This window comes from Eleutherodactylus coqui, chromosome 2, assembly GCF_035609145.1.
Source record: "Eleutherodactylus coqui strain aEleCoq1 chromosome 2, aEleCoq1.hap1, whole genome shotgun sequence".
NCBI lineage: Eukaryota > Metazoa > Chordata > Amphibia > Anura > Eleutherodactylidae > Eleutherodactylus > Eleutherodactylus coqui.
Window position 1 is genome coordinate 14,975,073 of NC_089838.1, and position 24,798 is coordinate 14,999,870.

A 24,798-nucleotide genomic window follows, 5' to 3' on the forward strand; every position below is an offset into this window, starting at 1 on the left:
GTGCCTTTTTTTATAGCACTGAGGCCAGTGATTTGGTTGCAGCAGTCATGTGGGCGTCTACGGACATCATTGCAGCAACCAGTAAGCGATGATTCACCCATTTTATCACATTTCCCCATTCTTTAGGTCTTGGGTATTTTTTTTTTTTTTTGTCCAGCTCAGAAACCCCTTGCAATTGGTCATCATTGGCCTAAAATTCCTAGTCCCTATCTACAATGGAGCTTGCAATCCAACCTCCCCATGTCAAGTATACACTGTGGGAAATGTCATACCTAACTAAATGTAGAAGTTTGTTGTAAACTATTGATGGCCGTAGCCTCAGGTTAGGCCATGAAAAGTAGACCGCAGTATTCCCATCTCAAGGGATCTTCACCAATCAGCTGTTTTCTGGACCAGTGGACTGAGCTGATCTCTGCACAGGATAGACGGCTCTGTTCCCACTGCGGCGGCCTGGCTTTGTATTACATTAATTTCAGTGGGAACTTTGCCTGTAATACCAAGCCCGGCCACTGCAGTGGGAACAGAGCAGTCAGCTTCCTCTAGAAATCAGCTCGGTGCACAAGTGCAGAGCCCCAATGAACTGTTGATCGGTGGAGGTCTCCGACTATGGACCTAACTGATCTACTATTGAAGGTATAATCAAAAGATGGCCAACGCCTATAATGAGATCATGTTTCACCTTCTATGGACAGTAGGTTCCATCAAGCATGAGGGTTCTCCTCTTGACTGCAGAGCTGACCTGGAAATTAGTAGTATCATAGAAAATATGACTGAGCAACTGCTTGCAAAGAAAAGACCACTAAGGTTTAGAATTTACCAAAAAGGCTGCACAGGAGGAACATTGTAATAGAGAGATCACATCACATGACTGGACTTGGAGAATTCCTTTAATTGGTTTAATGCAGATCACAGAATTACAAAGTCAGTTTAAACTTGGCAGCAAAGAAGGCAATTCTGAGATGAACACACAGATCTCAAGAAATGCTGACAAACACTAAGTGTGCGCAGAAAGTGACATCCTAAGTGTGCGCAGAAAGTGACATCCTAAGCACATGATATAGAAGCCGCAAATAAACCACGCTACAGAAAAAAACTGAATTAACTTTTTGTTACAAAAATTATGCATCTAGAATATTTTGCAAAGCCAAAACACTACATTATTTAAAAACTAAATAGATCTGAAATATGGAAACTCTTAAAGGGGCTGACCAGGACTGGCTGCTCACATTAAGCCTTATACATATGACTGTATGTAGCGGCTTTGTGGTGCTCTTTTGCCAGGATTTTTTTTTAAGGAGAGGGGGTTTGAAATATAAGCCCTACCCTAAAAATAAGCCCTATATGCAATGCAAGAAACAAACATCACCTAACAGCGGCTGACACACTTTTCCACATCTCCCCGGCACTTGTCTTCAAGCAATTCTTCCTGGTCCTCCAGGAAGCGCTGCCTCTGGCTGAGCCATGGTGCTAGATGAACCAGTTGCAGCCATTCAATGAATGTCTATCTTTTTCTTTTTATGCAGTTAGGGCTTATTTTAGGGCTTTTACAGTAGGATTTTCACTGTGTTGCAATGCAGAAAACAAATCACAGCATATTCATTCTTTTAGCGATATCGCCCATTGAAATCAATAGAAGATCGCGAAACAGCCTGTGAGGCTGTAGGAATTCCCCATAGCGAGGAGAGAGGGAGGGACGAGCTACAGGCGATGTGATAGGGATCTCCCCATATTTGTGGAGACGGGGGCAGGGTTAGAGGGGGTTCCCATAGTGATTCCACTCTGGCCAAGAGAGGTCTGGGGCTAGGGTGATCCACCCTCTAGCCCTGCCCTTCTGTCAGGGGGAGCCATCTAGCCCCACCCCCATTTATCAAACTATGGGAAGATCTCCAGGAGATTCCCTGTAGCTCTGCCTCCCTCCCTCCCTCTCTCTCTCCTTGCTATGGGGAATTCCTCGCAGCCAGGGGTTTTCAGAAGGATTGTGAGGGTGATATTGGGCCGTGAATCCTGGCCCGATATCACCCTTGCCAGTGTGCAGGAGCTCTTAGAGTAGCCATATCCTTTAAGGGCGCTGTCAAATCCATGAAAACAACCATTGAGCAATGTCTAACTTGTGATGAGGATAATCTGCCTGGAGACCTGCTGCCGCACCACTTGATCAGCTCTTCAGAAGAACCACCATCTGTATTGCCATTACTTACTGTGCAGGACAGACGCCTCCCCTATTTACTAACTACCATAGAAGTCTGCTGCGATGCACAATAAAGGGGAAGTATCTTGATTACACCAACTGGGTGTAACGTTTCTTGGAGCACTCCACCGATCCTGTGTTACTTTGGCCCACTACCATATACCTGAAGCGCTTGGATCACACTAACGAGACTCATTCTAGTGCACCAGGTAGCCCGAAGCGCTGCCGCCATCTTACTTCCTCCAGGAGCGGAGGGTCCTTTAACTCATCCAGCTATTTAATTTTAAAAATCTTGGTCATCTGGTTTTGTAGTTGGAGAAACACCGTCTACACCCACAGACACTTTATAGGCTCGTTCATCTGCACATGGAACTAGCTGCATCTTGCTTTCTAAAGATAGACCTGGGCTTGAATTTCCAAATTTGGTGATCTAAAAACAGAATGCTGGTTAAACCAACCCCCGGCCCTTGAAAACAGAGACCCGTACCACTCCTCGGACTACCTGAGGCACACTTTGTATTGGTGTACATCGTTAGTCGAGGACAATATACATCTACTGCCCAGTCAGGTAGTCGGAGAAGGGGTGCGCCCATCTTTATTTTGCAGGACCAGAGAGTTGCCTTTATCCTTATTGGGTATTGCCAGCGGCGTCTACCTCCACATTAGGAGTTTCCGATTAGCAAAGCCCACCAGAATGAGCTGTTGAGTTCCTCTGCATCTTTGATTCCAACCCAGTCAGGTCTACAAGACTTAAGGTGCCTTTTACACAGGATGCCTGTTGGGCGCATAAGTGGCCAACAGCCATCCCACAGACTACTGCCCGACTGTCTATACAGGAGCATGGGGTTGTGCCCGCAGCCTCCATTCACAGTAACCCGGAGTTGCCCAAAGATTGAGTGGCTCCTGGTTACACGGCCCGAAAGTTGCTTGGTTTGTAGTTCTGCTGAAATCCAAGTGCCTCTGACAGGTGAGCGATTTGTCGCCCAGCACCCTGACGGCGGCGGCCATGTTTACCGGTGACAATTATTGCCCCTATTAGTACCTTTAGTCTATATATTCTGAAGCTCCTTTCATGGGATTCTCTGGGATAAGAAAAAGCACAAAGATCTTTGGCCTAGAGCCGCCACCACTTCAAGTAAGAGTTTCTAATGGGCAAGCCCCTTCATAGAGGCGGTGTACAACTTTAGATGGGAAAGAAGCACATTGTGCAGAATGAGTCCTAGTGAAGCACTCAGCAAATTTACTGAGGCCCAGTGCTTTTTAAGTTGTATGAGAATAAAGATGTTGGTTTCTCTTTATCCCAGACAGAAAACAGCGCCACTCTTGTCTGTAGGCGGAGTGAGGGATTGCAACTTTAGTCACATTTAATTTAGAAGAGGATCGGTTGGCTCTCCTGTCACGTCTGTTTTAGTAAAGACTTGTATAACCTCTTTTCTTAGAACTGTGGTGTCATCCCGCTGTTATTCCTATTGGAATATGTTAGGGTGTCCATGCTCTGTCTGGTACTGCCCAGTTGTCAATGTATCCATATGCTTCCAGAAGGAATGCCAAAGGAACAACGCAAATCTAAGAAAAGGTGCTCCGGCATAGTAATAGCATCCATAATGCTTGTACCGTAAGGCTAGGCTCACACCGACCTCGCTCTCGTGGGAGCGAGCCTTGCGGTACAAGCATGGGGGATGGGATTTTAAGAGATTGCAGTCACGCCGCAGAGAAAATCTGTAAAATACATTTTATATTGTGGATTTTCAAGTGAAGAGGTGAAATTTGCGCCAAAATCTGGCACCGGTTGAACACGTCCTTCTAGCTCTTCCAGCTCCTATTGAGATTCGAGGAGGCAAAGTTTGGACTTTTTATAGGATGCATCAGGCCCGAATCCACGCATGCAGCAGCGATAGAAATGATTTCGTAATGGCACTCTATACACACAGTGGGCACACGCCCGACACAAGGCTTTATTCTCCTTAACTAGTGACAAGTGACAACATACAGCAAGTTATGAAGCTTGTACTTTAGGCTGGACCCCGGCGCCATTTACTACGCAGATTGCAGAATCACCGATGTCTTCAGGCAGATTATTTTTTTGCACCTGTAGAACGAGATTTGAGAGAAGTTTACAATGATAGAAGCAGGAATTACACATCAATAGGTGTTGGGGCCCGTGGCCGGATGATGGGAGACCACAGGGGTGCATCTAGTCTGCACTGCGTTCACGATTTTATATATAGATTTTTATTCTGTCAGGCTGCATATAAATCAGAGCCCTGGGGGACCCCAACAGCAAGTGGAAGAGGGCTGAGGATCAAACACCAAGCCCTGGGGGACCTCAACAGTGAGGGGAGGGGGCTGAGGACCAAGCCCTGTGGGACCCCAACAGCAAGTGGAAGAGGGACGAGGATCAAACACCAAGCCCTGGGGGACCTCAACAGTGAGGGGAGGGGGCTGAGGACCGAGCCCTGTGGGACCCCAACAGTAAGGGAAAGTGAAGGGAAGAGGGCTGAGGATCGAGGCCCGGGGGACTCCGACAGTGAGGGGGTAGAGGGCCAAGCCCTGGGGGACCCCAACTGCGAGGGGAAGAGGAGGGAAGGGGGCTGAGGATCGAGCCCTGCGGGACCCCAACAGGAAGAGGAGAGGGCCAAGGACTGAGCCCTGGGGGACCCCAACAGCAAGGGGGAGGGGGCCGAGCCCTGCAGGACCCCAACAGCAAGGGGTAAACTAGGCATTCTGATATTTGGAGATGAAGGGGAGATTTGAGATGGGTCAGTAGTTGGCAGCATTGGACGAGTCAAGAGTTGGTTTCTTTAGCAGTAGGGATATGATAGAATGTTTGAATGAGGAGCGGAAAAAGCCATGGGTAAGAGAGAGATTGAATATAGTTGTGAGAAGGGAGATGACCACCGGGAAGAGGGACCAGAGGAGGTGTGAGGGGAGAGGGTCGCTAGAGCAGGTGGTGGGGCGAGCAGAGGAGAGCAATTTGGAGACTTCTTCCTCTGTTATTGGTCTGAGTACAGACAGTGAGCAGGAGCTAGTGGCAGTGCTGATGAGACTAGGGTCAGGGCTAGTCTGGGATTGGGAGGTTATTTCCTGCAGCCAGATTTTTCTAAAGCTGTACAAACCCTGTAACTGGTCCCCACACTTTAAGACAACTTGTACGAGTTGTAGAAGTACGATAGCCAACGTGGAAACGAGCAAAAATTGAAATTCACTTTTTGTAACTAAGTTGACATTTTTTGCACTTAAAAATCCCTCTAGCTAGTAGTGAAAAAAATGGCGGTGTGAATAAGCCAGCTGGCTCTAAAGGGCTGTGTGCTATCCATGATTCACACAGACAGGAAGCACGGCCCATGTGAACGGGGGCCTTCAATATATATACCAATGATGCATAAGCTGCATATCTTTCACTTACCGTAAATGAATTAATTAGCAAAGTGGAGCAGTTCCTCCTTTATCATGGGCTCACTAAGGTCTGTGGGGAAAAACAAAATCACTGCTAAGCCTCTTTCATGATAACCCACCTAATGCGGATGCGAGCAGAACCTCCACCCCCACCAAAATAAAAAAAGTGCTGGTGGACACATGACTTTAGTTTACTTCCCTGTCTGCCACCGCTGTACTATATCCAGTCTGCTTACCGCTGCAGTCGACCTTGGTTCGAGCCCTGGTCTCCGGGATCTCCGTTCCATTACTGTAGACGCACCAGCAGTAGTGTATGTTCCACTGGCATTGCATGGGTTTGTAGTTGCCGTTCTTATCGCATTGAGGGCGATAGGCACCAAGCTGAACGTGGGCTTGAGCTCTCCTTTGGCATTCAGTCATCAGTGGGGCTCCTTAGACAAACATAAAACATCCTATGTAGAGGATCTGCAGGCCTTTGGGGTGGCTCCACGCTACAGAGACAACCTCAAGCAACATCTACATAAAGCCCAGGTGGTGCCAAAACTTGGATTATGTTCTCAAAACCAGAAAATAGTGGATTTTGGTGATGTTTTTGTTGGACGGTACATAATATGTATCTACTTTTCCATAGAAAACACTAGCTTCTCTGTACTGAACATTTATGGGATACACATTTTTTCTCCTCATGCCAATCCCCAGGCTTCCAGAAGTTAGCATTTTTGCAAAGATTTAACCCTTTCCAATCCACTGTCTGAAGACATTATGATTTAAGGCTGTACAGCTCCGATGTTGGAAGACGGCCGTCGGGGTTCTCTTACTGTATATTGCCAGCCTCTCTGCTGTCGGAACCTATCCAACATGTCACCTCATGCAGTACTGGCTTTAGCCAGAAGATAGCGCTGTTGTATAATGGCAGAAAAAGAGTAAGCCCCCCGAGGAAAACCAGGATACAAATTGGATTGGAAAGGGTGTATTATGCAGAATTATCTGACTACGGCCATGTTCACATCTATACCAGAGGCTCCGTTCTCAGTCTCTGGCACAAAATCCGGGATGAACTATGTGGATAGGGGATAACTTGCATCTGTGGTCCAACCCCTTTAAGCCTATTGTGCACCATTTGGCAGCCATTTTTTAGAAATCTGAAGTCTGCTGATTAATTCTTCTTTTAAACATCCCACATTAGACTTGACAGGAGACGTATACAGAAACAAGACACAGGAGGACGGGGCCCTGACCACATGAGCTTACGATTGGAGTCCACAGTACTTCCAAAAACATACTAATGTGGTGCGGTGGAGAAGTGAGGTTGTGAGCCGCACAATGCCGAGGGATTGGTGTGAGTGGGTAGACTTCAGTATATGCTGAAGACTATGTAATAAATGTCTTACATACGAATATATTGCTGTTGGAGGCTTTACTACTGTGGACCATTGTGTTATCTTCCTCGTGTTACGGGTTTGCTATACAACATACAGAGAAGGGAACATATATTCACCACTTGGGCTCTCATCGATATAACTGGGGGCTGAGTCAGATGAGTAACTGGTAGTGACATAAACCAGGTTTCTGCTTCTTTCCAAGTCAACAGGTAGGTCTCTGTGCTGCGGTACACTGGTTCCTGAAGAAGAAAGCGGGAGCACTTTGAATTGCGTTGGCCGTAAGTGAGGTTCAACCCTGTAAACCTTATCAGGGGACGTTCCACCAACATGATTTAGAAGAGTAGAGAACGTCTGGTTTATGCATCTGCTGTCAGTGTAGCCGACATGTCAACCGGTGGAAGATGACAACCAAAACATAGTCCAACCTACATCGCACAAGTTCACGGGCGGCCTAAGCCTGGTAGTGGCATACTTTGAACAAGAGGCATAACTTGAAGCTGCTGGCCCCAATGCAGAATCTGTAATAGGCAACCCAACTGTAATGTTTCTTCCCTAGTGCTGATCCCCTCATATGCTGAGGAGAGACCTTGTGGGACCCTAAATGTATTTTTACATGGACCGGAATAGTCGCCGCTGCACATCTGCTTCAAAATCCAGATGTTGGACGTGGATTTTGGTGTAGACGGCTTCCACATCGACTATTGCACTCCGTATGAAACATCAAAAGTCCACAATGAAACTTGTGAGTTTTGGAGTAGAATTCCAGAGCGGCGAATTAAGATACAGGTTTTGGGTGAAAATGGGGGGCTAATACTGGCCCATATTGAAAGCACCCTAAGTCTTTGGGTGTGCCTGCATCTTCTGCACCCCCTATGCAGTGTTTCCCCAAAAATAAGATTTACCCTGATTTTGCGAGATTTTCAGGAAGACTTGAACTATAACCCTACCCCAAAAATAAGCCCTAGTTACACCACATAAAAAAGGAATACATTACCTAGCAGGCGTTGTACAGGATTCATAAATCCCGCCTCCAGCAAGCGATGGGTCTGATTGGTTCAAAAAGCGTTACTAAGTCAATCAACGCAGCACTCGCTTGAACCAGTGCGACAGCTGTGATTGGTTCTTCAACCGATGCATTGACTGGCTGAGTACCGGTCGAAGAACCAATCCCAGCCATTGCATTGTGGAGGCGGCATTTATGAACTGGCCAAGCAGTGCTGCAGCTCAGCCAATTCATAAATGCTGCCTTCAAAATGCAATGGCTGTGATTGGTTCTGCTCAGCCAATCAATGCAGAGGTCAAAGAACCAATTACAGCAAGCACTGCATTGATTGGCTGAGAAGGGCTCGCTGAACCAATCAGAGCCATCACTTCCATTTGCCTGCGGAAAAGAGCAAAAAGCGCGGCGGAGCTACGGAGAGCAGCGGGAGGGACCGGCACAGCACCTGCTAGGTAAGTAAAATAAGATATTCCCTGAAAATAAGAGCTAGCGCTTCTTTTGTGGCAAAAAGTAATATAAGACAGTGTCTTATTTTGGGGGAAACACGGCAGTTACGTCCCTGCTGTGAACAATGTATGCACAAGGCCATATTCCTCATTACGAGTCACCCATAGAGTTCTTCTACCTCACATACGCCTCTGGTTTCATGCAGATACATATAGAGGTTGTTTCATATGGATTTGTGTTGCATTAGATGCCATGTTATGCAGCTATTCTGCCCAGAAGCAGCTGCTGGTATGGGAGAACACCTCCATCTTCCGGTGCGGTACAGAGGCACTATAAGGCGGTATTGGAAGTGGCTGGCCCCCCATTGGGGGTGCACTTCTTGCACTTGCTGTTAAGCAGGTCCAGCCAAATGTTTGCTGCCTCGGGACGGTGCGTACCCCTTTATAGTACCTCTTTACCAGCTACTTTCCTATGATGTGTCGGTAGAAGCTGAGCGTTCTGGATTTGGTACCTGGAGTCTCTAGTTCTTTGGAGTTCTGCACCAAGTAAAACAGATACCACTGCTGCATCCAAGTGTCGAAGACCTGAAAGACAGAAGTGCCTGATGATTCCCGCGGCTAACCTCAACTTACAATCGGGAATTGAATCATGATTAAATGGGTGTTTACTAGTGATGATCTGTCCTCAGGATCACTAGCTGATTGGCTGGGCTGCCACCAGGGATCGCTGCCAGTCTATGATCATTGTCCCGAGAGCTTCACTCTCTTTGAAGTCAATGAAGCAATGCTTCTTACTTCAATTCTGGCCCTGACCACCAATGGGAATGTCCGGCCCCACTTTACTGACAGCGGGCAGGCGGGCGGATCAGCTGATGAGCAGATTTAGTCATTTCTAGGGAGGTGGACTGACCGGGACGATCCTCGGTATGCTCCGCCTCCATCCACCCAGCGATGATCATTTCTCTTTAAAAGCACCAGAATGATCATCGCCCGGGGCGGCGTGTCGGGCATCTGCACCCAACAGGTCATCCCGTGTAAAATGGCCCTTACTTGATGAACTAGTGAATGTATAGAGCTTCGCACTCACCGTCCACTCCTCATAGCTCAAACTCCTCCTCAACTTCCTGAGGTTTTCTAGGACGGTGCCGTTGAATGATGGATATTTCTTCATAGGGTTCTGCATCTACAGGCAAAACAAGGAAGACATAGTATGAGGAAAAACAGCTGGGTCATCAAGAAGTAGTCGCACGTCGATCACTGTAGCTCCCTTTCTGTCTTTAACCTTTAGGCCCCCTGTCCACGGGCATTGCTATGGAAAGCGCCGGCCCCTGTCCACGAGCGGAGAATCACTGCGATTCTCCGCTCGCGGCAGGCAATTCGCAGCATGCTGTGAATTGCCCTGATTCTCCGCGGTCAGCCGGCCCTAACTGCAGACATGGAGTCTCACAGACCCCTCCCCATCCACGTACCCCGCCCTTTTTTATGTAACATTACTAAAATATATAAAGTTGATTATTTCTACATGTCTTTAATTATTATTATTAATTAATAAAAACAAGTTTTTGTAAACATCCAGTTCATTATTACGCAAAAAAGTCATCCCCAATCTATAAGAGCCCGTGAGGCCCGCCTCCACGGACGTGTAACACATAAATCCCACCCGCAGCATGGAGCTGGTAGCTCTGCCATTTAATCCCTTCATGACATCTGCCGGTACAGTATATGGTGGATGTGGCAGGGAGCTGTGGGGTGGGATGAGCATCCGAGCCGACTCCAGAGCCGGTACCTGGCAGCCACTTCATACGGGTGTCAACCATCGGAGCTAGCTGTTCTCACCAGCTAAGTCATGTAGCCGCCACTTACCTGCAGCATGTATCGCACTGCATCTCCAACACCGTTGCTGTCCATCGCCGCTTTCTCCAGCAGCTGTAGAGAAAAATCCTTGGTGATTCTACTGACAGGCAGAGTTACAGAGTAACCTCTAGCTTCACAGCCCCAATACAAAATCTATAACAAGGCGCCTGCTTAATGGGTGATATTGGTAGCCACAGAGACCTTGGACTGGCTGCAAATGCTACCTCTACGCTTTATCACTACCCCCTGATGCCCCAGTCCCTCATTGCAAGCTTTTAACCCCTTCATCGTTATTGGCATTTGCGAACTTTTATTGGCGTTTCCGAACACAGGTTACTGCATTCGACAGCGCTCGAAAATCATGGCGTTTTCATTGCGGATTTCAACTCTTCGAAAGAGGGGATGAAATTTGCGGCAAAGTCCACGTACACAGCTAAGAAAATTAAAGGGGTCTTTTGGGCATTTAACCTCTTTTAGTACTTATGACATATGCTCAGGATTATCAGTAGTTGATCAGCAGGGGTCCACACCTCAGGACCCCCGGTGATCAGCTGGTCTCAGCCCCCACACTCACTGCAGGGTACTATTACACTTCCAGCTCCGGCCCGGGGTCAGAGACAGAAGTGAAATAAATAGGTGGCTTTGCTTCTATTGAAATCAATGGGAGTTATACCTTGTATACCTGGCCTGCAAGGCTGAGATCAGGTGATTGCTGGGGGTCCCGAGTGGTGGACCCCTGCTGATCAACTACCGATCCTAAGGATTGGTCATCAGTACTGACAGGGGTTAAATCTACAGAATAGCCCTTGCAAAACAGATGAGGCCTACCAAGTGTGGCACGGTTCAGACAGCTTCTTTATACATTCGGCCGTTTATTTACTTACCTCCATGGTTCCATCATTACGTAAAGCCATAGGAGCGTTGAAAGTCGCGATTCTCAGCTTTGGTCGCTGTTGGGAAGGAGCTGTAAGTGGAAACGGGATACATATAAGGTCATAAGATGAGGTTTGTGTAGAACAGATAGAAAGGGGGGCTATGACATAAGTAGTCCCCTACCTCCAGCCACCACTAGGGGTCGTCATATCTACGTCAAGTTATTCCATTGGTTGTCTCCAAGATCAGAGTCAAACGAAGGAAAAAGTAGCACAGGATCGGTCAAAATGGGTGCCGACAAACACCGTTGACTATAATGGGGATTCCAGCATACCGCCGGGCATTTTCTAGGGGAAACCGGTTCAGCATCCTGCATTATTTCATAGAGCAATGGTCATGCATGCACGGTGCCACTACTTTAATTTTCAATGGGGCTGCCAGAGGCAGCTGAGTACAAGCGCTCGGCTACTTCTGTCCGCTCCACTGAAATGAATGGAGTGGTAGGCATGCATACATGGCCATTGCTCTATTCAATCTGACGTTCCTACAGGTGGGAGAAGCATCTCTGCAGTGGTGACACAATTCCTCCATTTTTGGGATCGTGGGAGGGTGGGGGGGTCTTACCACTCAGTTAGACTTTTATTACCTATTCTATGAACAGATTGTAAAAGTTAATTCTGGTACAAGGGATAAATAATAAAATTCTTTCTGCTTGCAGCCACCACTAGGGGGAGCTGCAGAGCCGCTACATACTGATTTATTAGATTTCAATATGCAAACAGTATGCAGCAAGCTCCCTCTAGTTGTGGCTGTAGGCAGACAGAACTTTATTATTTAAACAGGTTTTCTGGGCAAAAACTTGTGTTGACCTATCCTCAGGATAGATTATCAATAGTTACTTACTGGGGACCCACCACACAGGATCCCCAGTGATGAGCTTCAGCACAGCGGGCCGGATGAGCATCATAGATGACGGCAGCGGAAGTGGTCTAGCTGGGTTCATCCGCATTGAAAACAATGGGAGCTGAAGTGGCTATTCCTCTTCCACACCTGTCCCCGGGGGCCGATGTACTGAAGTGATTTCAAATGGGGTGAAGCCAGCTAGGCCCCTTCCACTCCCGCCTCCTATGATGCATGTCAGGACCGCTACACTGGCAAGGTTGGCCACGTGATTGATGGGAATCCCCTGCAGCGGGTCGCCCGTAATTAACTATTTATATCCTATCCTAAAGAGTTTTTGTCTGGAAGATCTATTTAACTCCAGGTCTATGCGTAAGATTTGCAGCTCTGTGTCAGTCAGAGACCCAAGTTCTTATCACTACAACTTATTATGTTGGGTGGACATCTATTTTTTGCATTTGCTCCCTGGATGAGTCTCAGCACTACAAGTGCCAGTGAAGCAATATCATGCATTCTTATCATTTACACCAGGATTTAGTTATTGCTCCCTTTTTGCAGGATATTCGGGGCTTCTACATGCAGCACAACCCCCTATGTATATATAGTAGGGACCGCCATTAACAATGGCGCTGCCGGGCGCTACAAGTGTGATTACTGACGTGATCCAGGAAGTTTGTCTATCATGTCGTTGAGTTTCAGCTGCTTGGTTGTGAGGTCCAGCTCATTGATCTTGCTCTGCTGCTGGCTGAGGAAGTAGACCGACACCGCTTGACCGGCGATGAGAAGCGCAACAAAGATGGAAAGAGCCGGCACAACATTTCTTCTGTTACATGTCAAAGTACTGCAGAGAAACAAAAAGAGAAGAGTCTTTAGACATCAAGTCCAGAGGAGAACAGAGCAGATGTACGCAGCACTAGGATGGAACCTTCCCTGCATAAGTCCTGCAGTCCCCACTTCTCTAAATGGTCCAAATTCTTCTTGGCCTCCAAACAGTCCATCTAGTGTGAAACTGTCCGCAGCGTGTCCTGATGTGGTGCATGTTGCATGTTATGCACCGAAAAGGCGCATTTAATTTAATGGGCATGCATAAATATACAGGAAACCTGCGTATTAGCTGCACATATATGCACAGAATAAATGGGACTTTTGGCCTCATGGCCACGGGGAAAATCAGGCCCGCCGCGGATTCTCCATGGAGAATCCGTAGCGTGTCCCTCCTGCCCCGCGGACATGAGGCATAAAAACAAGAATAAACTCACCTGCTCCGGATGATGCGGATCTTCCTTCCTTCGCGGCCGGATCTTCTTTCTTCGGCCCGGCGGATGTGCTCGGCACATCCGCCGGGCCAAAGAAAGAAGATCTGGCCGCGAAGAAGGGAAGAACCGCATCATCCGGAGCAGGTGAGTTTAATTCTGGTACGGGTCTCCCGCGGATCCGGACGGCTTCCATAGGCTTCAATAGAAGCCTGCAGGAGCCGTCCCCGTGGGAGACCCGCACGAAAATGGAGCATGTCCATTTTTTTTCCCGCACGCGGATCCGCGCCTGACGGGTAAAATGACATCTGCAGGTATTTAACTACCTGCGGGTGTCCAATGCATCCCTATGGGGCGCAGATCCGCATGCGGGAGAAACGCTGCGGATTTTAAGCCCGTGGACATGAGGCCTTAGGGTTTTTAAAGGCAGAAACACAAAGGGAATCAGTATATTTCAGTCTGAATACACTGCAAACTCCAGGACTGAAATACGCAATACGGCCGTGTGAAAGGGCCCCAAGAGACGCTATTGATCTTTTGTTTTTGCAATGATAGGTGCTTTTGAAATTAACAATTGCAGTTTCCCCTCACACCACCAGGTGTCGCTGTACGGAATTCTTCCTATGTATTGCTACACCTTTATGTGCGGACAACACGTGATGTACATTAAGATAGAAAGAGATTATTATTGAGTATTCGAGTCCTTATCTCTAAACCTGACATATCACGCCACGAGATGTCGCATCGGTATGCAAAAGTATTATATACCCCAACAGGTGGCGTCTCATAAACTTCTATGTTTAGGGGACAAAAAGTCTGAGCTTTTTTTTTCTACTTGAGATTGTATTAAAGGGACATCCTGACAAAGTGTATTCACAAGTTAAAGGGAATGTGTTATCAGAAAATGTCTTATTTATAAAAAAAAAAAACATCCTGAAACCCTGCAATTCTCACACTGACCACTAGGGCGGGGCTCCTTCACATAGACAATTTTAATGTCTGAGTTTGAAACTGGCAAAATTTGGACAAAACTCAGATCCGGCAGCGGCGTCTGTGCATACCTGGCCTGCCGCCAGGTATTCTGTACTACAGATGGACCTGGCGGCTCGCCGTCAGGCATGCGCAGTAGGGATTTTCTTTGTTCAATTTTTTTTCCAGCACCGTAACTAGGCAATGACGCAGAATCGGCGACCTTTCTGCAATGTCATGGCGGAAGGGCCACGGATCGGACGGCTTCCACTGACTTGGAAGCTGTGCATGCGGAATCTGTGGAAAAATGGAGCATGCTGCGATTTTTCCTCCGCTTGCGGAATCCACAATTAGTCTCCGCAAGTGTGGTGGAAGAATCGATTTCCCAGAGCATGCTGTGGGCGGTATTTTCTGCAGATCTACAGTGCGGACGCCCACTGCGCATTCTGCAGAAAATATCCGTCCGTGGGCAGGAGGCCTTAACCCTTTCCAATCCACTGTCTGACGTCTAAAGACATTCTGATTGAAGGCTGTACAGCTCCAATGTCAGAAGACGTCCAGCAGGGTATTCTTACTGTATATTACTGACCACTCTGTTGTTGGGGGCTTCTTCAGCCTGTCCCATACCGCAGTACTGGCTCTAGCCAGCAGATGGCGCCATTGTGTAATGGCAGAAAGAAAAAGCCCCCCTAGGAAACCCTGAATCCAAAATAGGATTGCAAAGGGTTAAAGTCAGTGCGTGTATTCGCATGTCTGATTCTTTATTTTCACGGACCAATGGTCGCAGCATGGCTTCTGGGGTGATTCTTGGACCATAATTGCCCGAATCAAGTCAGTAGGTGCGTTGAATAAAAACTGGCTTGGCTTTCAATTTCCAGTCATTGTTACAAGGCTTGTATATAGAGTCTAACATTGACTTGCATGAATGCTGCCTTCCAATAGGTGGCGCTGCAGAGCTATTGTTCCTTCTCCCTATGCGCTCTCATGGCATACAATTGTAGTTGGGTTTTGGGCGACCCCTTTTTTCGCCTCCTGGGGTCCCTCAGACATGAATGATTATTGGGGGTCTTTCTGGTACCCCATAAGATGACTTGTAGGTGACATGTGACTGACGGCAGGGGCGCAGATGACAGCATTCGGATTGCAGCTCTATAGCTACCAGAAGGAACAGAGGAGGCATTCTTCTCACAAGTCTGTACAGCAAAGTGCAAGTTCCAAGATGCCTCTGCCTGGCAACCGGTGACATCACACAATCTAAAGCTTCTGATTGGTTGGGTAACGTTTCCCATTGTTCTGCTGAGATGTAATTGTCACCGCCGGCAGAAAAGCCAAAATAATAGAAGAAGTAACCAAGAAGTGACCAAGAAGTGACCTCCCCCCCCCCATGTATTAGCGGGAGAGTCTTTTATTTGTTTTACTTCATACATATCATGTTAGTACATACTCAGAATCCACCCGCTCTACCACAGATGGCGCTGTACATCCATCCACCCCGCTCTACCACAGATGGCGCTGTACATCCATCCATCCATCCCGCTCTACCACAGATGGCGCTGTACATCCATCCATCCCGCTCTACCACAGATGGCGCTGTACATCCATCCATCCCGCTCTACCACAGATGGCGCTGTACATCCATCCATCCCGCTCTACCACAGATGGCGCTGTACATCCATCCATCCCGCTCTACCACAGATGGCGCTGTACATCCATCCATCCCGCTCTACCACAGATGGCGCTGTACATCCATCCATCCCGCTCTACCACAGATGGCGCTGTACATCCATCCATCCCGCTCTACCACAGATGGCGCTGTATATCCATCCGGCTCTACCACAGATGGCGCTGTACATGCATCCATCCTGCTCTACCACAGATGGCGCTGTATATCCATCCATCCCGCTCTACCACAGATGGCGCTGTACATCCATCCATCCCGCTCTACCACAGATGGCGCTGTACATCCATCCATCCCGCTCTACCACAGATGGCGCTGTACATCCATTCATCCCGCTCTACCACAGATGGCGCTGTACATCCATCCATCCGGCTCTACCACAGATGGCGCTGTACATCCATTCACCCCGCTCTACCACAGATGGCGCTGTACATCCATCCATCCCGCTCTACCACAGATGGCGCTGTACATCCATCCATCCCGCTCTACCACAGATGGCGCTGTACATCCATCCATCCCGCTCTACCACAGATGGCGCTCTATATCCATCCATCCTGCTCTACCACAGATGGCGCTGTACATCCATCCACCCCGCTCTACCACAGATGGCGTTGTATGGCGCACCGCTGTACATCCATCCATCCACCCCGCTCTACCACAGATGGCGCTGTACATCCATCCACCCCGCTCTACCACAGATGGCGCTCTATATCCATCCATCCTGCTCTACCACAGATGGCGCTGTACATCCATCCACCCCGCTCTACCACAGATGGCGTTGTATGGCGCACCGCTGTACATCCATCCATCCATCCCGCTCTACCACAGATGGCGCTGTACATCCATCCATCCCGCTCTACCACAGATGGCGCTGTACATGCATCCATCCTGCTCTACCACAGATGGCGCTGTACATCCATCCATCCCGCTCTACCACAATGGCGCTGTACGGGGCACAGCTCTAGATCCATCCCTCTCTACCATAGATGCCGCTGTACATCCATCGATCCCGCTCTACCACAGATGGCGCTGTACGGGGCACCGCTGTAGATCCATCCCTCCCTACCATAGATGCCGCTGTACATCCATCCATCCCGCTCTACCACAGATGGCGCTGTACATCCATCCATCCGGCTCTACCACAGATGGCGCTGTACATCCATCCATCCGGCTCTACCACAGATGGCACTGTACATCCATCCATCCCGCTCTACCACAATGGCGCTGTACGGGGCACAGCTCTAGATCCATCCCTCTCTACCATAGATTTTGCTGTACATCCATCCATTCCATTCTACCACAGATGGCGCTGTACATCCATCCGTCCGGCTCTACCACAGATGGCGCTGTACATCCATCCATCCATCCCGCTCTACCACAGATGGCGCTGTACATCCTTATGTCTCCTGTTACATTCATACCTCTGTAGGTCTATATGATTTCAGAGTAAATGTGGCGCACTCCATTAGGTGACTTACTATACGGAGGGGCAATTATCTCATACGGAGGGGCAACACCGTGTGCCTCCATACTGCCTCTATTCACACACCTCTGATTTGGGCTATGTTCACGGGGAGTCACATTCATGTTCACTGAGGGCCACATCAGCCACATGGTTGCCTTCATAGAGCCGATTGTAATTGTCAGACCATATAGTAAAAGGCACCTCCATAGTGGCCCCAGTACTAATGAGTACGCCTATAGTAATCCCAGTTGTAATAGTGACCCTCCGATTGGCCTCTGGCCTGGCAGCATCCCTACAGGCATTCCACTCACCCGGCCCGCCAGCGGCAGCCACTGCTGAGTCGGTGACCACTGACCTCTCCCCTCGTCATCTGCCATGCATACAGGATGGCGCACAAAGGGATCGTCGGACTACAGCTACAGATTGGATGAGTGGAATGCCTCTAAAGATGCTGCACGGCCGGTGGGCCACATAAAATGAGGTGGCAGGTCGGATTCGGCCCATGGGCCTTGTGCGTGACATGCCTGATATATATATATGCTAGGGGTTTCCAATGCTTGGCTAAGTAGCAGGAGCCAAAAAGGAGAATCATGGAAGTGCTTGATGTGGCAGCTCACTGACATGACTGGCACCCAATGGAACACTGGAAGATACTGCTGGTGAGGTGAGCCCATATTTCTTTTTTGGCTTTGGCACCCAATGGACCCTATTGACTCTAATGGGGTCAACTGCGTTTCTGTCATGCCGCCCAATATCTTGCCGAACAAATTGGAGCACCATGCTGCGCTATTCTATCTGGGATTTTGGAACGGATCTGCGATCTCCGAAGAGATGTGAACACAGCCTTAGCCTGCAGTACAGAAGCAAAGAAGGAACATAAAGCCCAATGGACCAAAAAAATGCTGGTTCCCTCTCATGCCAATCTGAGGCAAACTCTTGGCATCTCTTAGCCCCTCTACTTCTTTTTCCTTATAAGACTTTAGGACAAGATAGAACAGACTGCAGAGCCTAAGGAGCAGAGCCAACCTGTGCTGGTGCCATCGGTCACGGACAGCACATTGGTTGTCTTTTCACTGGTTCTATAGATATCACACATATTAGCATTGCTTGTATGTTACAATACACCGAGGACAATTAGAACCGGCGATTCCCACTCTGATGTATCGTGTTCTGTACTGTATCCGGCGTCGCTGCTTTTGACGCTTGTGAAATTACAAACCTTGAAGTTAGGTGTTTGTTCCTGAAATAGTATCTAGAAACACCCATGTGAAATATAGAGATGGTTCTGATGCCAAGTCTCTAACTTCTGTTGTATTCCTCCTCCGTCAGTGAGGTCGGGCCTTGTTTATGAAGATACTTTTATCTTATCTCTAAGGCTGCATTTACACAGGCAATGAAAACTCTGGATTTATGTGCAAGAAGCACAGAACTCGCGTGTTGTAATTACTCATTATTTACACCGGGTGTGTTTACATTAGGGAAAATCGCAGAATCTCCTATTTTTTGGGCTAATCACTCATTATTTTCTATGGCAGCAATAATAAAAAAAAATTTTAAAGTGTGCAATACACTTTTTTATTTTCCATGTTGAAACAGCATGCGATTTTCATGTGCGTTAAAACAGCATGCGCGGAGATGCGGTACATTTTTCTTGCAAAACGCATTGCTAATCGCAGAGAAATGTGCAAGTTTACAAATGCGATAGCAGTCTGAGATTCTGGGAACGATGTCCCGCTCGTCCGTGTAAATTCGGCCGAAGACTGCCCATATACATTAGTTAGCTGTCTGGCCAACAACTATCTCGGCTGTCCGCCCCATACACATGTACGCAGGGGCGTAACTAAAAACTCCGGAGCCCAGGTGCAAAAGTTCACCTGGGGGAACCTCTCCCTCCATCTGTACTTATACCCAAAGGCGTAACTTGAAGATTCAGGGCCCCAATACAAAATCTGTAACAGGGCCCCCCAACTATAATTGCTTTATTCATACTACTAGGCTACCTATGTGGCGAAGATAGGCCTTATGGGCCCCTTAAAGCTCCTGGGCCCGGGTGCAAATGCATCCTCTGCACCCCCTATAGTTACGCCCCTGCATGTACGCTTAAATCGGCGTAGCAGGCATGAATTCGGCATGCAGAGAGGGGAGGAACTAATACCAGACACTACTGGCAGCGGCTCATCTCCTGAAAACAAAAGGATCAGGTAGCTGAAATGCAACTACCCGACCCTTATCTCCCTCGACATCTGCCATCAGCGGAGAGCTGGCATGCCCCCAGCTGGACCCAGTAAATCAACATAGTACATGTAATGCATACGGTCACCTAAACAGCCCCTCACTTCCTAGTGAAGACCCTTGCCCTCTCGTTCCCATAGCAGCTGCTAAGCCCGTTACCCTGGTACTTACCCTCATGATAGGAGGGGGCCCACCCCAAAAGGTGAGGTACAGTTACCATCACTGCAAAGGATGAAAGGGGAGTTTGAAGGGGCAATCAAAAGCAAATCAAGGGGGAAGAGTAGATTCCAAAATTATCAAAAGATTTCCACGTCATAAGCCGACTTGCTACGGTAGATGATTTTGGTGGAACGCATCCCAATCCACGATAATTGGGTTCAGGCGCTCGTCTATCTTCGGTGGTCTCATTGCAAGGATTGGAGCAGTGGTGCACATATGTGATCATCACTCCATGCATTTGCTAACCCCATTTTCCCAATCAACTAGTGGATATGGTATAACATTTTCATGGCATTGGTCAACCCCTTGAACCCCAATATTACACCCTCTCTCTTATCACCATCTCTACTCGAACCGGGTCCTGGAAGCTGAAATATAGACCCTGGCAAACAAGTCCCGTATCTCAGCTTCTGGGACCCTCTGACATTGCAAAAAGTGAGATTGAGGGATTTTCAAGTTTTGGACAAAGTTTTGGACTTCCTATTTGGGTAAAACTATTTAAGGTGGAAATTCATTACTTTTTAAGAATGTGGGACTTTACGGTTTTCTGGAGACATGAGGGCTCAGATACACCTGCACAACAAGGACGTGTCCATCAAAAGTACTTAAAAAGTTGGCAAGTATGTATGAATGTTTAGTAGCTATTTCCTTAAATGATCTATCATATAGAATGTAAGTTCATACCGTGGTTCCCTGCTGGAGACGGTGATGATATTGTCTTCAGCCACCTCGTTCTGCACCAGGTTCTCCGCCTCATCAGCCATGTTCTGGTTCTGTGCTGCTCCTCTCTGGACGACTTTCTGATTTAATGACTGCACTGCCTAATATGTAAAATTGTCTAAAACCTCCCGCAAGAACCAATCAAGCTTCTTTAGGAAGTGAAAGTAACTTATAAATATCTTACACCACCTGAAAATTGGAAATACCCGAAACATTGAGCTTTTTTTTCTGGGTTGGAGTCCATATCTGGATTTCTCATTGGCTGCTGCGTTGCATCACTTGTTGTCAAGCAGACAGACTTTCATTCTGATACTTTCCTGTTCTGTTAAACTGTGCCGTGTGCTAAGCAGGAAGGGAGCGTAATATGAGGATAATCTCCTGCTCTGCCAGTCTGCACCAGTGCAACAGCTAGTATGAGACTTTTATGCCAATGTATGTATGGAAATGTTTCTGGAGGTTCTCAGCACTGGAGATACGAAGAATAAAGTCAGGGGCGTAATCATAGGGGTGCAAAAGTAGCAATCGCAAATTGATTGCGATTTTGGTGACAGTGGTACAAAAAAAGTAGCAATAGCAAATTCTAGCTGGGGGAATCCTGTTACAAAGTTTGCATCGGGGTCCATTCAGGTTCTACCTCTGTAGTGATCATGCGCTAGATATTATTCCATTTAAAAAGACAACAGTCAAGTATGGCATGGCTGATAACAGAGAACAATAGATTGCAATCAGCTAGATAGCAAATACAAGGAAGAAACATTGGGGCATATTCAAATGAGTAAAGCTCCATTTACACGCAAAAATGATGACTCAAAATTCGTTCAAAAGATAGGGAGAGTGACAGTTTGAGTGATCATTTTGCATAAGCTGCTAATGGGCACTAATGCTCATTAGTAGCTTATTAGCTTCATTTGCATGTAAATAAGGCTCCCTTTACTGTATGCAGATAATAGCAGGTGGTCTGTTATCTGCATACAGCCGCTTTGTTCTCCCTGGGGACAGCAGCTAAAAATAAGCGCTCCCATGGAGAATCACAGCGTGTGGTCCCTGCTATCAGCTGCCTGGTTGAATTATGGATTTTAGGCCTCCTTCACACGGGCGGCGCTGCATCTCTGCGAGAAAATAGCAGGGATATCACATCGCTGGTCTGTGCGATATTGCTGCATTTTCCCGCAGCGATACTGCGATTTTGTAGCGCTACAAAGACACCCGGACTTAATTTTTTTTTTTTTAAAGTATACATTACCTTAGAAGCGCTGTCCGGGGCTCCTTCTTCTCCCCGGTCCCCGACACTGTTTTTCATCTCTTCTGGCCAGGGATTGAAAAATCCCCGCCTCCTGGAAGCACTGCCTCTGATTCGCTGACGCTTAGCCAATCAGAGCCGGCACTCGATGAATGGCTGTGATTGGTTCATCGAATGCTGGCTCTGATTGGCTAAGTGTCAGCCAATCAGAGACAATGCTTCCATGAGGCGAGGATTTTTCAATCCCGAGCCAGAAGGGATCAAGAAGAACGGTGTTGGGGACCGGGGAGAAACTGCAGCGGAGCCGGAAAGCGCTTCTAGGTGATGTATACTTTTTAACATTTTTTCCAGTTAGGCCTTAGGTTATGGCTTGGACAAAGTGAAATAGAAAAAGGATTTGTTGCTTACTACCTCGCTCCCAACAGAACGCTGTTCAAGCTGCGGCAAGACGCTCTTCACATGTGCAGCTTCTCCGCCCAGTCCCAGGCGGCAGTAGACAGGTAATAAATCCAAGGAATAAATGAAGCTGGTTGTAGTAAAAAAAAGGAGGTATTGTTGTATCTTGTCTCCACAGGAAATAATGGGTGGAGACATGGGTATGTGCAGGTGGAGTCTTAGGTACCCACCACAGCTGCTGACTAGTTAGCTGCACGCCGGCAGAAGATTGCTTGTGACACTGGCCGTCCGTGAATGACAGCGGCTGACTGGAGCTTCCTGGAGATAAGTCCCACTGCCGTCATGAGAACGGAGGGCGGGGGCTGAGAATGACAGCGGCCGACCGTAGTAGTGGCGCTGCCGTCATGTTAAGAGTGGGGCCAGCTTCTGAGGAGCAGGAGGAGGAGGACTGAATGACAGACTGCAGTGGAGGCCACCAGGGGGACACAACGCTGAAGCCAGGAGGGGAGACGGGTGAGCAGCGGGGGGTTACTGACAGGAGACAGCCGCCAGGGACACAATCAGCGCTGCAGCCAGAAAGGAAGACGGGTAAGCGGCGGAGTCACTACCACGAGGGGAAAATACCCAAGTACACCGGGATCTCTGAAAGCACCCGTGCTGCTACCTGGGCCCTGTAAAGCGGCGCTGTAGCAGCATAGCAACAGGAGGACTCACAGGAGATAGTAGTGCCAGCGCAGTAATGGCGATGGAACGAGGCAAAGCGTCGGGGGGTGAGTGACAGCTGTCGGCCGGGTGTGCGGGCGGCCAGGGGAATTATGTCCTCAAGAGAGGCACCTGCACATCTCCCAGACGGGCAGCGCCTAGCAGCAGGGGACAGTTGGCCACAGCGGGAGCAGAGGGCCGGAGAAACTGTGTGTCTCCGGCAGCCAATCCAGAGCTGGGGGCGTTCCCCCTAGCTCCTGCAGCACATCCCATGTCTCCACCCATAACTGTGGTGGAGACAAGATACAACAATACTGAAAAAGGATATGTTTTGCTTAATTTAGAATGTGCCTTTACATATCCAGCTAAAACAAAGGACGCGTTTCAGTTTTCATCAGAACCTTGATCACTTTACCATTATAATAGACGTCGCTTCCTTAAAGGAGATGTCTCGAGGAAGCAGTTAAATTTTTTTTTTGCCCAGTCCCCCCCATTAAGTATACATTACTAAGCCCCCCTGTAAATGACATTTCTAGCTGGTTCGTACTTACCGTTCCAGCGTTTCAGCAACTTATAAAGTTTTCTCAAGATGGCCGCCGGCTCTTTCCCCGTCGCTCGCTGCAGCCCGACGTGCGCGCTCCCGAGACGCCGCCAGCTGTGTCTCCATGGCAACCGGACGCATCGCAGCCGCCGACCAGACGCCCCGCAGCCGCCGACCAGACGCCCACCGCCAGGCAGCAGGTAAGGCGCTAGCCCCCGGCTCCCCAGCGCTAGACCCTCAGCCCAGGTGAAGGCCCCGGAGCCCAGCGCTAGGTTCCGGAGCCCAGCGCTAGTTCCCCCGGCCTAGCGGCAGCCCCCCCCCCCGGCCTAGCGACAGCCCCCCCCCCCGGCCTAGCGACAGCCCCCCCCCCCCGGCCTAGCGGCAGCCCCCCCCGGCCTAGCGACAGCCCCCCCGGCCTAGCGACGGCCCCCCCATCGCAGCGGCAGCCCCCCCCGGCCTAGCGACAGCCCCCCCGGCCTAGCGCTAGTTCCCCCATCACAGCGGCAGCCCCCCCCGGCGCAGCGGCAGCCCCCCCATCGCAGCGACAGCCCCCCCGGCCTAGCGCTAGTTCCCCCATCGCAGCGACAGCCCCCCCCCCCCCCGGCGCAGCGCTAGTTCCCCCGGCGCAGCGCTAGTTCCCCCCCGACCCATCACTTACCTGGGACGCTTCTCGGGGCTGCTGGGCTGGGCTTCTCCGCTGGGCAGCTCCAGTTTCTGCACCTTCCTCTAACAGAGGAAGGTGCAGAATGGCCGCTGCAGCGCGCTCCCGAGCAGTGACAGCTCGTCTGCGCATGCGCAGAAGAGCTGTAGCGGGGAGCACACTGAAGCGGCTCGTGCTGAATAGAGAAGACCGGACTGCGCAAGCGCGTCTAAAAAAGCAAGCTGCCAGCGAATTTAGACGGAACCATGGAGACGAGGACGCTAGCAACGGAGCAGGTAAGTGAATAACTTCTGTATGGCTCATATTTAATGCACGATGTATATTACAAAGTGCATTAATATGGCCATACGGAAGTGTATAACCCCACTTGGTTTCGCGAGACCACCCCTTTAAGAAACATATACAGTTAAAAAAAAGGGATCAGCTGATAATTAACTCTTACTTTCCTGGATCTCTTTCAAATAGTCAAACACATTAGCTCATTCCAAGCTTCATTGGTTACCACCAAATGTAAAAAACCTTTGTATCATCACTTCCAATATCACAATATCAGTATTTCAATCTATACAATAAAAATATATGTATTACTCTATGTTATAATATATACGGATATAAAAATATAGATTATACAAATACATTTATAAAGTATGAAATATATATAAATATATACAAATTCTACATTA

General features: G+C 48.6%; 1 protein-coding gene across 2 annotated transcripts; it reads right to left on the bottom strand.

Annotated features, from left to right (window-relative positions):
- Positions 1–1,506: 1,506 nt before the first annotated feature.
- On the bottom strand, positions 1,507–20,743 carry CD74 (CD74 molecule). 2 transcript variants are annotated; one of them, XM_066590398.1, is made up of 10 exons: positions 20,540–20,743; positions 12,699–12,880; positions 11,151–11,230; positions 10,276–10,338; positions 9,500–9,595; positions 8,925–8,997; positions 7,083–7,205; positions 5,821–6,015; positions 5,595–5,654; positions 1,507–4,277 (listed from the first exon to the last, which is right to left on the bottom strand). In XM_066590398.1, exons 1-9 carry the CDS (start codon positions 20,617–20,619, stop codon positions 5,605–5,607), a joined length of 942 nt encoding a protein of 313 aa, XP_066446495.1. In that variant the 5' UTR covers positions 20,620–20,743; the 3' UTR covers positions 1,507–4,277; positions 5,595–5,604. The 2 variants fall into 2 exon arrangements, with proteins under 2 accessions (XP_066446495.1, XP_066446496.1); XM_066590399.1 differs by lacking the exon at positions 7,083–7,205 and having other exon boundaries at positions 20,540–20,741.
- Positions 20,744–24,798: the final 4,055 nt, after the last annotated feature.

What these genes read in the sequence shown, in the direction of transcription:
- CD74 (XM_066590398.1), bottom strand. Translation starts at nt 20,619, where the DNA reads ATGGCTGATGAGGCGGAGAACCTGGTGCAGAACGAGGTGGCTGAAGAC. An exon ending in CAGTGCGATACATGCTGCAG is followed by an intron (nt 9,596 to 10,275) that starts GTAAGTGGCGGC and finishes TTTTGCCTGTAG; the next exon opens with ATGCAGAACCCTATGAAGAA. An exon ending in CAAAGAACTAGAGACTCCAG is followed by an intron (nt 7,206 to 8,924) that starts GTACCAAATCCA and finishes TTTCTTCTTCAG; the next exon opens with GAACCAGTGTACCGCAGCAC.